The sequence below is a fragment of the Mytilus californianus genome, unplaced genomic scaffold, assembly GCF_021869535.1.
Source record: "Mytilus californianus isolate M0D057914Y unplaced genomic scaffold, xbMytCali1.0.p SCAF_11, whole genome shotgun sequence".
NCBI lineage: Eukaryota > Metazoa > Mollusca > Bivalvia > Mytilida > Mytilidae > Mytilus > Mytilus californianus.
The window spans coordinates 56,175,297-56,194,615 of NW_026262593.1; the positions used below are offsets into that span (position 1 = coordinate 56,175,297).

Genomic DNA, 19,319 nt, shown 5'->3' on the forward strand with positions numbered 1-19,319 from the left:
ATGGTTCAAAGATTAAATAGTAAAAGAAATTTTTGTAGATAAATCTTTCGCTGTGGAAGTCAGTTTCCACAGATATCGAAATCCAAAATGGCGTTGGAAATCCAAGGACCAACAAACAAAGTGCAACTAATGTCAAAATAAAGATAACTTTGTTTACTCTGGTTAAGATATGCCATTTTGATGAGCATGACATATCTATTTCTTGACTGGGTCACTTATTTGAACGTGCAAACAACATCAATTGAATGTATCAATTTCTGAACAAAGGTTTTTATATGTGGCGTATTGCCGATGAGTTTCCGTTATTAGTTTTGTACTATAAGTAACCTGCGTCATTGATTGATTAGGTTTTTAGAAAATTTCCGCAAAGTCAATGTCCTGATAGATGCTCATATTCATTACAACTCTAGTTTTTTGTCGGCTTTTTATGTTTGTGTGTGTTCTTTTTTTAAATCTTTTTTTTTTCTTTTAATCTTTTTTGTTTGTATGTATGTGTGTTTGTTTGTTTTCTTGTTTGCTTTTTTGGTGGATGTCTTATACTTTTATGATTCTTGGAAAACCGTTTTGCCAGGCAGTAGTATATTATTTCATGAGACATTTTTAAATGACATGCTTATTTAAAGAACTTTAGTAGAGCTGGATGTCGAAGCTGCACAAATCTTCGGCAGAAGTTAAAAGAAGATAAAAAATCATATAAACCTGTAATAAAGAACTGTGTGACGAATGTATAAAAAGAGATTAATCAAACGCAATATGAAAACTGTAGAAAACAAATGACAGTGATAGTGTCAATGTCATCTGAAAAGATATTAAGAGATGCTGATATTATGATTGATGAAGACGTGCAAAGATCAGTAGTCCGTACATTTGCCTACATGAAAATAAAAAACTTTACACTATAAGAGAGTCTGTATTGGGTCTCCCAGTACTCTTTTAATGCCAGTTTACTCTATTCTTCGTCTATTCCCCATTATTTTCTATTCCTTATATTTCAGCACTCCATTATTCTTCATTCTTTTTTTTTTTGCCCAGTTTTCTTTATTTTTGATGTCAATATTTTTTATATTCTGCAGACCACTAATTGTGACTATCTTTTAAAAGTTTCTGAATCGAAAGTAAAGTCCACAGTATCACAGCATAACGTGTTTCTTACAACGTTATGGCATATTTGATGCCTAAAGATGGCTTAAGACTTTAATTTTCATACATTTTAAGTATTGATAAAAAGAATAAGAGAGGACAATATAAAACAGAACTCAAGTTCTACTGAAAATGATAGTAATGAATATATGTATTTCTCCCAAACATAAAATAATTCATTTGAGTAGAGGACATATGTCCTTCAATACAGAATTTACAAAAACCTGCAGTTTGCTATTTTTTTTCAACTATAATTTGGTACGCCAGACACGAGTTTCGTCTACTACATCTGTGGTGCTCAAATCAAATCATGTGGGAGGCTAAATCAATTACGACGTTCAAGAGCATTGAAAACCAAAAATTCCAAATACGGCTAAGGCTATATATGCCTGAAGGTAGAAAAACCTTAGGGTTTTGAATAATGCAACATGTAAATTTATCGAAAATGAACGTTTCAATGATATTTCATGTCAAAACTTAAGTACTGACTTCTGGGCTGGTGATACTCTATGGACGAAACGTCCGACAGTAGTGTCATGTGGTTGTAAAAACCTCATCAAAGATACAAGTCGTATACTTTTGTACTCCAAAACTGCAATCGGCAATCCTCGGGTGAATCCGCCACTCTTCTTCTATCCGTTAGGTGAAGGAACGGAATCGGCCGAGATGTGACGAATGGCCAAAACTGTCTTCAACAGCAATCTACCGCTGAATAACATCTCTGTTTTATGGGTATGTGTCACATTATTGGCATATCTTTTAAGCATATTATTAAGACTCTTTGGGTTGATTTTGCTATTATTTTTAGATTTTTTTAGGTTTTACATCACATCACTTAATCAAGATGGTATACATCCTTGACATTCTATTAGGGTCTGGATGGGTTTTACAGAATAGAAAATAGTGGTCAGAAAAGTGCTGAAAAAATGTATAAAAAATAAAGAATAGAGAAAAATAGGCCAAAATGTAAAGAATAGAGAATAATGGGGTGCTAAAATATAACGAATAGAGAATAATGGGCGAAATGAATAAAGAAAAGAAAACAGGCTCAGAAAATTTTCTTCTATTTATTGACGATCAATTGGATAAATCAATAAAAGCGCTTCGAATGCATCAAATTTATAAAGACTTATTAACATTCAATGTTTTAATTCCAGTATATGTTTAAAACAAATCTTATTTTTAATCGCATGAGTGAGACAACTATATATATATGTTGTGTACAAGTTATCATTTTGTACAAATTATAATTTGTACAAAAAATTGTACACATTATAATTTGTATTTTTACTTTGTACAAATTTTAATTTGTACAAAAAGTGCTTGTGCAAATTACAATTTGTACAAATTTGACTAAAATTCACTTATAACTTGTAAAATAATTTATGATATGGATTTTGTTATAAAAAATGCATTGATACACACTAAAGAATTTTTAACCAATGACCACACAATAAACTTTATTTACAAAATACAAAAATAGTTCTTTATCAGTTGTTTGAGCATGTGATGGAATAATGGAATCAGAAATGCATAACAATTTTGCTTTTTACATTTACATTAAGAAGTGCTGCTCCTTCCTTTGCATTTACATGAAAGAAATCCCTGACCATCAGTTTTTGAAAACTTTTTAACTATACTTCACTAAGCGAAAATTGAAGCTCAGGAACTGTTGCTGCAAATAAGGTTGAGTGATAGTGTCAATGTCATCTGAAAATATATTAAGAGATGATGATGTTATGATTGATGAAGACGTGCAAAGATCAGTAGTCCGTGCATTTGCCTATATGAAAAAAAAAACTTTACACTATAAGAGAGTCTGTATTGGGTCTCTCAGTATTCTTTTAATGCCAGTTTAATCTAGTCTTCGTCTATTCCCCATTATTTTCTATTCTTTATATTTAAGCACTCAATTATTCTTTATTCCTTATATTTCAGCATTCCATTATTCTTCGTTCTTTTTTTTTTTGCCCAGTTTTCTTTATTTTTGATGTCAATATTTTTTATATTCTGCAGACCACTAATTGTGACTATCTTTTAAAAGTTTCTGAATCGAAAGTAAAGTCCACAGTATCACAGCATAACGTGTTTCTTACAACGTTATGGCATATTTGATGCCTAAAGATGGCTTAAGACTTTAATTTTCATAAATTTTAAGTATTGATAAAAAGAATAAGAGAGGACAATATAAAACAGAACTCAAGTTCTACTGAAAATGATAGTAATGAATATATGTATTTCTCCCAAACATAAAATAATTCATTTGAGTAGAGGACATATGTCCTTCAATACAGAATTTACAAAAACCTGCAGTTTGCTATTTTTTCAACTATAATTTGGTACGCCAGACACGAGTTTCGTCTACTACATCTGTGGTGCTCAAATCAAATCATGTGGGAGGCTAAATCAATTACGACGTTCAAGAGCATTGGAAACCAAAAATTCCAAATACGGCTAAGGCTATATATGCCTGAAGGTAGAAAAACCTTAGGGTTTTGAATAATGCAACATGTAAATTTATCGAAAATGAACGTTTCAATGATATTTCATGTCAAAACTTAAGTACTGACTTCTGGGCTGGTGATACTCTATGGACGAAACGTGTGCCAGTAGTGTCATGTGGTTGTAAAAATCTCATCAAAGATATAAGTCGTATACTTTTGTACGTCAAAACTGCAATCGGCAATCCTCGGGTGAATCCGCAACTCTTCTTCTATCCGTTAGATGAAAGAACGGAATCGGCCGAGATGTGACGATTGGCCAAAATTGTCTTCAACAGCAATCTACCGCTGAATAACATCTCTGTTTTATGGGTATATGTCACATTATTGGCATATCTTTTAAGCATATTATTAAGACTCTTTGGGTTGATTTTGCTATTATTTTTAGATTTTTTTAGGTTTTACATCACATCACTTAATCAAGATGGTATACATCCTTGACATTCTATTAGGGTCTGGATGGGTTTTACAGAATAGAAAATAGTGGTCAGAAAAGTGCAGAAAAAATGTATAAAAAATAAAGAATAGAGAAAAATAGGCCAAAAAGTAAAGAATAGAGAATAATGGGGTGCTAAAATATAACGAATAGAGAATAATGGGCGAAATGAATAAAGAAAAGAAAACAGGCTCAGAAAATTCTCTTCTATTTATTGACGATCAATTGGATAAATCAATAAAAGCGCTTCGAATGCATCAAATTTATAAAGACTTATTAACATTCAATGTTTTAATTCCAGTATATGTTTAAAACAAATCTGATTTTTAATCGCATGAGTGAGACAACGTTGTGTACAAGTTATCATTTTGTACAAATTATAATTTGTACAAAAAAATTGTACACATTATAATTTGTATTTTTACTTTGTACAAATTTTAATTTGTACAAAAAAAGCTTGTACAAATTACAATTTGTACAAATTTGACTAAAATTCACTTATAACTTGTAAAATAATTTATGATATGGATTTTGTTATAAAAAATGCATTGATACACACTAAAGAATTTTTAACCAATGACCACACAATAAACCTTATTTACAAAATACAAAAATAGTTCTTTATCAGTTGTTTGAGCATGTGATGGAATAATGGAATCAGAAATGCATAACAATTTTGCTTTTTACATTTACATTTAGAAGTGCTGCTCCTTCCTTTGCATTTACATGAAAGAAATCCCTGACCATCAGTTTTTGAAATTTTTTTAACTATACTTCACTAAGCGAAAATTGAAGCTCAGGAACTGTTACTGCAAATAAAGATGTGTCTGCAACAGCTTCAATTTGATTTCTTGACAAATATCCTGTTGAAATTCCTACAGCTGTTCCAATGCGGTATCCAAATTCTCCAGATTCAATAATTACAACTAACATGTTTCCAGGATCAGCTGGTGCACGATTACACTGAGGAATTGGTATAATGACATTATCCCCCACAGCAAATTCTTATTATTTCCGTTTCGTATTCAGCTTGGATCTATTGGCCAGACAGCGCATGATTCCTGGCATGTATGCTTGGTGTTTCAACGTCAGTGTCATCCTGATTGTCACTCTGGCCAATTTCTCCTATACTATCAGAATTATCACTAGGGCCAATTTCTATTATACTATCAGAATTGTCACTAGGCCAATTTTTATCATTCTGTCAGAATTGTCACTAGGGCCAATTTTGATTGTACTATCAGAATAAACTGGCATGCATGTAACAATTACATTTCCTGGCTCCATCTGGGTATTTTGTATTTTGTAAATAAGGTTTATTGTGTGGTCATTGAATAAAAATTATATAGTGTGTATCAATGTTTTTTATGACAAAATCCATACTTTAAATCATTGTACAAGTTATAAGTGAATTTTAGTCAAATTTGGTACAAATTACAATTTGTACGAAGTCAAAATACAAATTATAATGTGTACAATTGTTTTGTTCAAATTATAATTTGTACAAAATAATAACTTGTACACAACATACATATATATTACTGTGTTACAACTCTAGATTCTACTGACGAGGAAAGGTAACACTAGGCCACCGAAAGTTGAATTTTTAGTTCAGTCTAGATGGCCGAGTGGTCTAGAGCGCTTGACACAGTGCAGCTGGTGTTATCTCGATATCCCAATAGCATGAGTTCGAATCCAGGCGAAGGAAAAACAAAAATTTGCAGATTTAACATTGTTGTGCTGATATTTAGAGTAATTATAAATATAATATGTGTTTTCAGCCGTGTATCACCTTCACTGGTGATCCAATGGATGGATATGTCCTTGAGTTGTCACTTGTTTAGACGTACTTATCAAAATAATTATTTCTGTGACTACATCATACGATCCTTTAGTACAGATAACTTAGCTAATCTGTAATAAATTCCATCTTCATGCTTAATATATCATGTACTGTGTTACAACTCTAGATTCTACTCACGAGGAAAGGTAACACTAAGCCACCGAAAGCTGAATTCTTAGTTTGTAATATGTGTTTTCAGCCGTGTACAACCTTCTACTCTACGACGACAAATCCATTCATTGGATGACCAGTGAAGGTGATACACGGCTGAAAACACATATTATATTCATAATTACTCTAAATTTCAGCACAACAATGTTAAATCTGCAAATTTGCGGAAGCAAACTTTTGTTCTTTCCTCGCCGGGATTCGAACTCATATATATGTATATATGGGAACTTGGTCCTACCTCTCTATCGAATTTGACCATTTTTATAAGACTTGTTATCATTCAATATTTTAATTTCAAAAGGTTTAACACAAATCAGATTTTTTGCCGCGTGAGTGAAAGAACTATATAGGAACTTGTCCCTACCTCTTTATTGAATTTGTACGTCATGCTTAAAACCATGCATTGGGTAATGTTGACGTAATGCTAAGTTTGGATTCTGTTACGGTATAAGCAGTTAAACGAAACTTGCTGTGATGAAACCACGGAAACTGACAGTATTATGTATATAGTATTTAAAATAATTTTCCATACACATATTAACTTATGACAACAATTCAATTTAATGTTTTACTGATTAAACCAATGATTGTACCCCTGGCTCGAAGAGGGGATGTATATAGTGATGCACATGTTGTTCCGTCTGTCCTTTCGTTCGTCCGTTCGTCACACGTTTGGTTTCCAGAAAATTAGTAAAGTACAGATTGGCCAAATGTTTTGAAATTTTGAACAATGTCATGGACCATAAAATACATGTCAAATTTGATTTTGACAGTTTTAAAATATTTCATTTTAAGGATGCTCTTAGTTGTCTTAAGTGCCACTTAACATGAAATTTTAACACAATATGTCAGGATACATAAAATACAGATCAGTTAATTTCGGAACCTCCTCATGGGGTTTTTGATTATGTGATTACTTGGCCGTTTTTATAGTAATTATTTGATTACATGATTATTTGATTATTTGATAATCTGGGACTGTATTTTTGATTATTTGATTATCGTGTTTAAAAAGATCATTAATGATTATGTGATTATATTGGCAAAACAATTGTGATTACTTGGACACCCCCATGAGGGGCCTCATTTCGATGTTTAGTACCTCTGTACAGAATCTTTTGATGTTATAACACAATGTCATGATAAATACGGATAATTAATTTCGATTTTGATAGTTTTGGAATGTAACATTCAAGCGTTTACAGTGCAGTGTGCCCCTTAATTATCTTTCGAAAGGGGATTTTTTTTCGGATGAAAACTAAAGTACTTAAATTCTTACATAATGTCATGAAACATTAAGTACGAAAGAAATCTGATTTTGACGGATTTGACATTTACCGATCAAGAGTTGTGCCTTAAATTTTCTTTTAAACAATTTATTTTATGGTTTCTGGATGATAACAAATGTTAATTTCACAAAATCTTTTCGAATTTAGGCACAGTATCATTGACCATAATATATAAGACCGATTTTGACAGAGTGGTCATATTTCGGGGCCTTTTATAACTTTTTATGTGGTATGGGTTTTGCTCATTGTTGAAGGCCGTACGGTGACCTATAGTTGTTAACTTCTATGTCATTTTTAACTGCCAATGACTTGACTCTTTGGCAAACATACCACATATCTTTTTTATTTTTATATAAGGCTGCATGCTGTATCTGTGGTCACTATAGCTAGATCCGTGTCATATGTTGTTATTGGAACAACGTGTTCATCGAAGATGAAAACGAGTTGCACGACCAAAAAAAAATACTGAACACATTTGTACTAATGCGACATTAACTTTCACATGTTTGTGCGTTGACATCTTTTTTTTTCTTCTCAGTTTTGTGTAAACAATATTTTTATTATGAATTAAATATATCTTATACAATATAAATTTACATTCACAAATAGGATTCTGAAACAAGCAATAAGTGCTTATTTTAATCTGTGTCCTTCAAGTGATAAATTGGATTCAATATATAAAAATAAATCAAAACTACATGCTCTGTTACATAATAAAAATATTGATAATGTCAGTTAAGTTTTATGATGAACCGGGAATAAAAAAAATGCAACTATTAAGAAGAAATGCTTACCGTTAACCGTTGACCGTTATGGAATATCCTTTTCACAGATGATAGCGGATATGTTCCTGATGTCGTAACTACAATCCCGTTCCCTTTTCCCGAATGTGACCTACCGAATTAGACCTATTACCGGGTTTGTACTAACATGAGTAACACGACGGATGCCACATGTGGAGCAGGATCTGTTTATCCTACCGGAGCACCTGAGATCACTCCCAGTTTTGGTGGGGTTCGTGTTGCTCAGTCTTTAGTTTTCTATGTTGTGTTTTGTGTACTATAATTGTTTGTCTTTATCTTTTTTAGCCATGGCGTTGTCAGTTTATTTTCGACTTATGAGTTTCAATGTCTTTCTGGTATCTTTCGCCTCTCTTTTATCGGTATATTGAGTGAATTATTAGTTTGTAAGCCTTTTAGATCTAAAATTGAACCTTTGTAAAATAAGAAATAAACTAATGTTTTCTTCATATGTAATCATATTTTATCCGTTTAATAGTAATCCAGTGTCCATTGGTACAGTTAACTGTTATGTCTTTTTAATTTAAATATGTGCAAATAAATTCAATTTCCGGAAAGGATAATACAGTGCTTTTTCTAGTACCTTGATTTTTTTCTGACAATCTATTTTTAACTGCCATTTCAGGGTCTGGTTAGGGTTTACCAAATGAAGAATAATGGATAAAATGTGCAGATAAAAAATATTGAAAAATACACGTAAATAAAAGAACAGAGATCAATGGGATGTTAAAATATAAACATAGAGAATAATAAGCAAAATAGAATAAAACGATCTAAAAATTAAAAAAATAAAGAAATGAAGAACCCCCAATCCAGACCCTTATTTGTAATTTATGATACTTTGATGTTAATCTATTTGCATGGTTTCCTCGCAGATGCAAAGTGTTATTTCAAAATACACAAAGTTGAGCATGGGAGCACATAGGTCTATGCTTCACTGTAGGAGGAGTTATCCGGAAACGCTATGCACCTCTTATGCAAGTATAAACTCGAAAAATGACAAAGTTCAACTATCTTCAAAAAGAGCAAACATTAATAAAAATCAAAACCTTGACCACATGCACCCTTTCAATATATGTACAAACAGCCAACAAAGTGAAAACTTCCTAGCATTCAAATTGTAGGAGGAGTTATCTGGAAACGCTATACACACCTCTTACGCAAGTAAATACTCCAAAAAATTACAAAGTTCAACTATCTCACAAAAGAGCAAGTATTAATAAAAATCAAAACCCTAACCACATGCACACCTTCAATATATGTACAAACAGCCAGCAAAGTGAAAACTTCCTAGCATTCAAACTACATGTAGGAGGAGTTATCTGGAATAACTATATATACTCATAATGGTCCGACGGAAGGACGGATGGAAGGACAGACGGAAGGCGGACAGACGGAAGGCGGACGGACGGACAGGGGTTAAACAATATGCCCCCCCCCCCCCCTTCTTTCAGTTGCGGGGCATAAAAAAACATATATCAGTTATAATCTAAAATACATAATGCTTATTGATAATTAAAAAATGAGTAAGAACAAAAATTGAAAAGTGAATATGATTGGAGAAGCAGTACAAAGAGGGATAACCCCATTTGAAATATCCTAACAAATTCAGTGTTCTAGTTATAGTTATTCTGTTAAATTACCGAATAAAGTATGAATCAATCACGATCGGTAAACTCTCGAGGATAACTAAAAGTATGTTATACACAAAAATAGACATGTTTTTTTGTTGATGTTTCACATGTAGCAAGAAAGGTTGTAGGTTTTCATACATGCATCAATTGTGCCCCCGTTTAATAGCAGACTGTTTCTGTACTATATTGAATCATAGTTTATGGCCAAACTCAGTAGGTTAATTGAAAGTAAAAAGAAAAGACGGTCGCCATCTAGTTTTTATATCCAAGATAATTGCTAGAAATATTTTCTGTTGCCTTGTTAATTAGAAAAGACAATTGAAATAGTGAGGAATGAATGTCGGCTATTGGTTTAGAAATAGTGATACATTTTGCGGACTCTTCCTGATGAGCAAAATTTTCTGTGCAAAATCAAGCAAAGGGTGTTCTTATTTCATACTAATTCAAAAATTCCGGAACCACAGAGAACCCTTCAAATCCATTTTCAATCAAAAGAGCTGCACCACCACATGTGTTTTGAAGTTTTATTCACACCCAAAGGTGTGAAAATTCAGAAATTGACAGTTTTTTTCAACGGATTTTTTATAGTGAAAACGCAGAACACAAAAAATTACCATTGTCGCCTACGTAAATAATTACTTCATTATAACTAGTAAAGACCCGTCTAAATTCACTTTAATTGATAACTTCAACAACTCTTACCGTTGTCTTGATGATATTTTTGGGATAAATAATCAAGAATTCTTTAAATAAACTGCCAAAATTTACCCAAACGAACTTATTTTAAATAAATCAAATATAACCAGCAATAACTGATCTTTCCTAGATTTAGATATTTCAGTTTTACAAGGGACATTCTACAAGAAAAATTACGACAAAAGGGACGATTTTTCGTTCCCTGTTGTTCATTTTCAATTTTTAGATGGTCACATTCATTTGGCACCATCTTAGTATACGATGTTTATATACCCCAACGAGTTCATTATACCCGTGTCGGTAGTGACGTTTTGGATTCCAATGAATGTAATCTATGTGTTATTGGTAAATTATAGAGTCAATGATTTCGTTACCACAAATTACTTAAAACCTTTACTAAATTCTTTCATAAATACAAAGATTTGGTTTGGGAGTTTGGCGGTACTTGTAGAAAATTATTACAAACGGGATAGCACATCCTAATTTTTACTGTGATGTTGTTTACCGAGCCCGTAAATTTAGATACGATCATGGTAAAATTATCTATCTTACAACTAAATGTATTGGATCTTAGATGCGTACTGATTGACGTTTTAGTCTAAGATACATGATTATCTATTAGTTGTTATGGGATTTGACTGCATGGCTTTCAGTAACTGCGAGTACTCTCGGATCTGTACTTTGTGTCTTTTGTGTTTTTGTTAGTTTTTTTGTGCTTTGACATTTATAAAGGTGTACCACAGGGCTCTATACTAGGCCCAGTTTTATTTAATATTTTTAAAAACGATATTTTTCTCTTTGTAAATAACTGTGACTTGTATAATTATGCAGATGACAATACCCTTTCAAAATCTGGTTCTTCTTTGGCATTAGTTATTAAATCCTTGAAGTAAGACAGTGGTTCACTAATTTCATAGTTCTCACAAAATAAAATGCAGGCTAACCCAGAAAAATTTCAAGCCATAGCGATTGGCAGCAAAGCACATAAAAACAACATAGTCTTCAACTTAAATGGAAACAACATCAAATGCGAAGATGAAGTAAAACTACTTGGAGTAACCATTGATTTTAAGCTCGACTTTTACCAACACATATCTAACATCTGCAAAAAAGCAACCAGACAGTTAAACGTTCTGAAAAGAATTGGATCGCACTTGAACAAACTGGCAAAAATGACAATTTACCATTCTTTCATCATGTCAAACCTAATTTACTGTCCACTCACATGGCATTTTTGTAGCGAGCGCAACACCAAAAAATTTAAAAAAACTGCAAGAACGAGCGCTCAGATTCATCTACAATGACTACAATAACTCATATGAACAATTACTTGAACAATCTAAACTACCAATACTTAAAATCAGACGCATGAGAACCATGGCATTAGAAACCTACAAAACTTTGACAAAATCCAGTCCAGAGTTCTTACACAATATATTAAATTTTAAAGAAAACTCATATAATTTTAGATATAAACTCACAGTTGAATTGCCACAACCTAGAACTACAAGGTAATGCAAAAGGAGTTTTAGCTTTGAGGCAGCAAAGTTGTGGAACTCCCTGCCTAACCATGCAAGGAGCCTCTCAACTTTGGAACAGTTCAAACATTTTATTTCAGCATGGTGTTTTTCAGAAAACTGCTTCTGTAGCTCATGTAGACAATAACTTTGCTGTCTCACAGCTGAAATCTTCTGGCCCTGTGTTCTGTTTATTGTTTATTGTTTGCTTTTGTTTTATTTATTTGCTTATTTTATGACAGTTATAGCAAAATTTGCTTTTCTTTTCTTTTTAGCTTGCTTGCTTTGATTTATGCATGTTTGTTTAGCTATCATTTTATGCATGTGTTTTTATTTGTGTGGTTTGTCAAATGTCCTTATAATTTGTTATTTGTTTTTAAATATCAAGTCGGTTAAGAGCTCTATAGAGCTCATGTTTACCTTGTTGAATTGTACATATCATGCCCGACTCTAAATAAAATTTACTTACTTACTTACTTACTTACTTTGTATAGATCTGATGAGTTAAGCTCTTTTAAATTGATGTTTATAGTTTGTTCTTATGTTGTCTGTTTCACCACTGCCCCAGGTTAGGGGTCGGGATTAGCGCAAACAAACATCTTTAATCCCGACACATTCTGTATGTGTCTGTTCCAAGTCAGGAGCCTGTAATTAAGTTCTTGTCGTTTGTTGGTCACCTATAGTTATGAACTTTTACGTCATTTGGTCTCGGTGAAGAGCTTTCTCATTGGTAGTCACACCACATCGACTTATTTTTTATATTTCTAGATGTTTCTGTAAAATGAAACTTCTTTTATTTCAGAGTTATCCTTCTTAGTTTACGCGGTAACTGATATATATGCGTCCAATTGCCTTTTCTTGCTTCATTGCTTCATAAAACATACAAGCAACTCGGTGACATGTTTTTAATTGAAAATTATTGTTAGTCCTGACAAAAAACGCCCCCTTTTTCTCCCCAAAAACTGACTGGGGCTAGGACGAAAAATTTTGTCTTTCATTTTTTTTTTTAGCTGTAATCTCTGTCCTGCCTTTTTATTTTTCACTCTATTCGGTCCTGCCTTTTTTTTATTAGTTTATCCTCAGTTTTTTTTACATAATTTGTCATCCTGCCTTTTTTTTCGAAGTTGCTCATCCTGCTTTTTTTTTTACTCAAAACTCCTGTCCTACCGTTTTTTTTTTTTAATTTCATCCGGAGGCAATATCAATGGGTCGAACTTCATTTGCCAATGGGTCATAAATGCTCATTTTCTATTAAGATGTCTGTAAGAAATGTGTAGCGATAACTGTGGTAAACATATTAATATTAAGATATCACATATTGCATAAAATATTGAGAATGGAAACGCCCAGGGAAACGGGGAATGTGTCAAAGAGACAAGAACCCGATCAAAGAGTAGAAAACATCCCAAGGCAACCAATGGGTCTTCAACACAGCGAGAAAATCCCGCTCCCACAGACGGGCTTCGGCTGGCCCCTTAACAATAATGTATATATACGAGTTCAGCGAAAATGGGCGTTTCTTGTTTGATAGCTAGGCCAGAAATATATGACTTGATGAGTTACATTTTTTGTATGAACTATATCGCAAAAATCAAGATTTGAATGGGGGTGTTTTTCAAACCCCAGCCGGATGTCTGTATCCAAATTTGTATGTTGAGGACCCCCCTTTTTTTCCCTCCCCCTGAAGTTGTTTTTTTTCTTCAGAATATTCATTTTCGTCTTTTGGCATGCTTGATCTATTTCGTTCTTAAAATGCCAGGATATTCATTTTCAAAATAGCCCCTGTCCCTCCCCCTTCTTCCCAATAAATTATAAGCATATATTCCCTTTTTTATGATGGACTGATTTTAATCCATCTGATTTTATAATATCGTATATTTTGAGAGAAAAAAATATCGTGAGAGAGGCAGCAAAATAATATAAGATACATCGTATTGATAAGAGCATGCACACATTAAATAACTGAAAATAATATACACTTAAAAATAAACACAAAAAAGGGGGGTTAAAGCGACCGTGTTCATGCTTTGATAAAAATATTTAAATATGTACCTGATGCATTTTCGTACAAAAATATCCCCAAAAAACACATAATAGTTTTCATGTTTATTATGTATAATTTATTTTATGCGTCGAAAATTCTCCATTCAAGTCCATTCTCTTGTAACCTATTAACCGATTTTTAATGAAGGCCGGTCGTTGTTCACGCATAGACGACGTGAACGGAAAATAAATAAAGACTTTATTCATCGGAATATAACTAAATACCAATGCAACGGATCAAAATAACATCGGTTCAAAATATACAATTCAAGTTTATTAAGGTATAATATCTATGTAGAATAATACATAACTTTACAATCTATTTTTTGATGCAAGAATTTATATGAAAAGGAATAAAACAATTATATTTCATTTATCAAATTGGTACATTGCAGTCTACTTTTCTTCTGGTGATTAGGAGCTTACTGAAAACTCTGGAGGAGTTCCAAATAGCCTAGGAAAATTTTCAAACAATCGTCAATAGTATCAGCGTGTTTTGGGATGTAAACTGTAAATACGAGAAAAATAATGTCTGGAACAAACCACATTGGAGTGCATTTATTGGCAGGAGGGTAAGAATAAGTGAATATTTAAATTCACCAAGAAAAAAGTACCATTTATTGCATTCATCGTTCAAAATGTTAAGAAACACCTCTAACCCGAATGTTGTTTACAAATTGAAAACCTTGTTTTTGTTTATATAGTCATTTCTAATGCTTTACATCTTTTTTTTTTACGTAGAAAACACAAGAATGTTTATCATTACAACTCCCTTTGTAGAGTATAAGGGGCGACCATTTGATTTTTTTTTTGGTTTGGGGGGGGGGGGGGGGGGGGGGGGGGAATTTTCAAAAATAAAAACTTGGCCGCCTGGTAAGAACTGATAACCAATAAATTTTGCACAAGAAAGGATGTAAATCAATATTTTCAAGTCTGCAGTACACAATGAAGATAACAAATGTTTACAAAAGTGGCAATAAAAAAATTATCTATGTGACGCCCCCCCCCCCCCCCCCTTACAAATATCAAAAAGTCATTCCCTAACAATGTTTTTTGCTAATATGAGGCAGGTGTTACTTACCTGTGAAAGGGGACAAAGTCTGTTTAAATTATTGTCGAGCCTGTGACTTTTGTCGCAAAAGCGAGACATAGCAATCCTACATTCTGTCGTCGTCGTTGGCGTGATAGTTGGCGGCATCCACAAATATTCACTCTGTTGTTAAAGTTTTTTCAAATTTTAATAACTTTCTTAAGGTTCATCATAACAAATGGACAAATACGGCCGTATTTTCACCTGAAAAACTACTCTGTGTACAGACTTACCTGTTTAGTTTGAAAAGTTTTAAGGCCTGGCATCCACTAGATATATAAAAGTTAAATGTATTTTGCAAATCAGAAAGATAAAATCTTTTTGGATTTTAATGGGCATTTTTTTTCGTTCCTGCAGAAGGTGTAAAAATAAACTAAGTTGGGATACAACTTTGAGATGCTCCCTCTCGGGTAACAACTGGTTTGTATTGCATTGATTGTCCTTGATTGGCATAGACAATAGACAGACAATAGATATTTACACATCTATAGATGAGTTAAAGGTAGTAACTGAGTGGACAGTATCAAATGCACAGTGATCTGGAAGGATTTTTTCTCTATGGGCCCAGGGCCCCCCAAAAATAAATTCAATGGGCCATTTTTAGAATTAATGGGCCATGTTGTCAAATGAGTGGGCCATTCGTTTACAATAAAAAAAAATAAATAAAAAAGTGTATATTTCACTGTACTTACAAGTATGATTCTAATTAATATCATGGATATTGTTCCTGTGATTTTGTAATTTCAATTTCAATGAATATACAATAACTTCTTCCAAACCGGTCAATATTTACGATAACCTTTATTTACAATGTTAAAACTGGTACTGTTCCCTTGTTCAAGTTCATGTTTTTTTTTACATTAAATTTGGGTCTTCATCAATACCATACTTATTCCAGACGTTCCGTATTAGAGGACGTTTCTGGCATTTCCTCTGCACTTGTATTATTATTACTTCATCACGATGACAAGAATAACAGTAGAGAGCAACGTTAATAGATTATAATTAGAAAAGAATTCTCGCCTGTACTAGCCAATTTCACAAATTTAAAGTTGTTTATAAAAAATTATATCATGAATGATGGTTAATTACGTTTTTTGGGTAATCAGTCATACCGCATGTTGCTATTATTACCATAGGAAAACACCCGAGACGTCCCAAAAATATATAGGTGCTCCTATCATTGGAGTAAACACTACACAGTTGTGTACTCACACATGGCGGCACGAAATACGATCGGAAATCCATCGCAACGTTTCAAAACGAAGTGAAAAATATCATGCGCCACGCGGGCGCTTAAATTTGTCACTCTATGCGCCATTTCTGGTCGATAAGCGCAATTGGCGCAAGGCGCACGTCCTTCCCGATCACTGAATGCAATTCAGGTGTTTGTTTATTTTTACACCTTCTGCAGGAAGGAAAAAAAATGCCCATCAAAATCCAAAAACGATTACATCTTTCTGAAACACAAAATGCATTTAAATTTTATATATCTAGTGGATGCCAGGCCTTAAAACTTTTCAAACTGTACAGGTAAGTCTGTACACAGAGTAGTTTTTGGGGTGAAAATACGGCCATATTTGTCCATTTGTTATGATGAACCTTAAACTATCCTAAATTTCTACCAAACTTGAACAGAAGCTTGTTTATGATCATAAGATAGTCAGTGGGGGATCCAGAACTTTTAGTAAGGGGGGGCCGCTCCAGTCACGCTTCAGTGATTCCCTATATAATCAACCAAATTTTTCCCACGAAAAGGGGGCCCTCCCCCTGGATCCGCCTATGATAGTATCCAGAAGTAAATTTTGTAAAAAAAAAATCCTGTTTATCCGTATTTTACTCATAAATGCCTAAAATGGACTTAGTTTTTCTGCCTGTTAAAATTACATTCACTCTGTGGTTAAAATTTTTCAAATTTTAATAACTTTCTTAAACTATCCTGGATTTGTACCATACTTGGACAGAAGCTTGTTTATGATCATAAGATAGCTATATATATATAGTATTCAAAAGTAAATTTTGTTCAAAAAAAAAATTCTGTTTATCCGTATTTTACTTATGAATGGACTTAGTTTTTCTTCCAGTTAACATTACATACAGTCTGTAGTTAAAGTTTTTAAATCATTTATTAGATTCATAAACCATCCTGGATTCTTACCAAACTTGAACAGAAGCTTCTTACATTCAAAAGATAGTATCTAGAGGAAAATTTTTAATAATTATTTCCCCATTTTTGTTGAGCCTGCGACTAACAGCAAAAGTAGGCGAGACACTGGGTTCCGCGGAACCCTTACAAATTTTTTTTTTAATTCAAGCCTATTTTTAACTCATAAATTAATCTGTTTAGAAAGAAACTGAAATATGGAAACGTTTCCGATGTTGGTCCTGTTGTTAGGGATTTTAGTTGTGACGTCAATTTCAATGTAAACAAAGAAACGCTATAAGGCACGTCCCCATAAAATTGTACTCAAATCCCGAGATAAACGATACTGGAAAAGATTTCTGCGCAGATGTGGGAAAATACAAAAAGTTAGAAAAAAAAAGTGAACGATTTTGAGTTCATTAGTGGATTGATTATTTTTTTTATTGATTTTTCTATTGTAATTGGGGACTTCATCCCCATATTAACATATTTTAAAAAAAGTTTGAACTTGCGTTCAAATGAAAAAATAAAATTGTTGAAGATGAACCAAAACAACAGTGTTATTTCCCTTGATTGCCATATTAGAAGGATAAACAGTTGATATTCTTACATGTATGTGACTAACCAGATTGAAAATTCATGTGATACACACAACTCTGATAGGCTAGTATTGACCGGTTTTTACCAACCTTAATTTTTCTTTAGCAACAAAAAATTCATAGACATAGTGCAGGGCAATACAGGGATCTCCATGGAAGAAAAGTTAATGATGGAGGAGGCTCTCACCAGGACAAAACCCTTTGAATACAGATGTGTGGAGAGTAAAAGTTTAAAATTGAAATGTTTTTAAGTTTGAAATTCTCTAATAATAGACCATGGAACATGCATCTTTTCCCTTTTAATTTTGGGGAAAAAAATTATGGTGGGTCTGGGCGACTATTTTTAAAGATGTTTCGGTAAAAAAATATAACTGACCAGTATTTGCCAATATTTCTAGTATTTACCGCAGGCCTGCTAGTACTGACCAGTTTTTTGCCAACTTTTGATTTTTTCTTCAGAAAAAAGATGCATGCCACAGTGACAGGGCATAGGTGAGATGTGCCCTCAATTTTTGGCTAGCTAAAACACTCTCTAGTATCTATGGTACATGTACATAAAGTACATGAATATTTAATCTACCTTTTAATGATAAATAATTACTTATATCCACTTATTTTAACTCTGGTGGACATTTGTCTCATTGGCAATCATACCACAACTCCTTAATATTTATGTATATATATATATATATACACACAAGTCTAAATTGAAAACAACGTTCAAACCTATAATTGCATTGCATAAAAACCGCAACTTTTATACGTGTACATGCAAAACAAATTTCTTGGTAGAGGGGTCTAAATACAGCACAAACATACAAACAACATTTTCCAAAAGAACAAAAAAGTGAAAAAGTATATTTTAACAAAACTCATTATATATACATGTATGTACAAATATATATTAATTTCATTGCCTATTTTTATCAAAACTTTAAATTAATCAAAAGTCTTTAAATTTTAATCTATACTACATTGTGTACAATAGTGATTAATCAAAAAACAAAGTACATCACTAGGTATTATAACTTATTATCTGATCATTTTGATAAGTAGTTTTCAATGGTCACCTGTATTGACTATAAGCCTACTATTTTGTTCAAATAAATAAGTACTGTTGGACTCATGTTTGTTTATTTGATCATATAGTGGTCAACAACTGACCTTTAACACATTTCTTTACGTACATGTATACATGTTTGAACTTTATTTGCCCTATTGCCACTGGACATTAAACAAACATCAATCAATCAATCATGAACTTGAATTATTTTTCCTGAGTAATATTTTAACAATGGGGCATTGATGGTCATGAATTTTGGAAGAATGGGGTTTCTATAGAATAATGTAAAATTTTTCAATCTTTAGGGGATAAAAGTTAGAATTTATTCATTGGGCCTCTTTATGAAAATTAACA

The 19,319-nt window shown here is 32.7% G+C and overlaps 1 protein-coding gene across 1 annotated transcript in view; it reads left to right on the forward strand.

The window, feature by feature from the left end:
* Positions 1-14,477: 14,477 nt before the first annotated feature.
* Positions 14,478-19,319, forward strand: part of LOC127720369 (solute carrier family 25 member 36-like) — a 36,968-nt gene continuing 32,126 nt past the window's right edge. Inside the window, exon 1 of the mRNA XM_052226943.1 lies at positions 14,478-14,642. Within this exon, the coding sequence (XP_052082903.1) occupies positions 14,599-14,642 (44 nt within the window). The 5' untranslated portion in view covers positions 14,478-14,598. The remainder of the gene's footprint in view (positions 14,643-19,319) is intronic.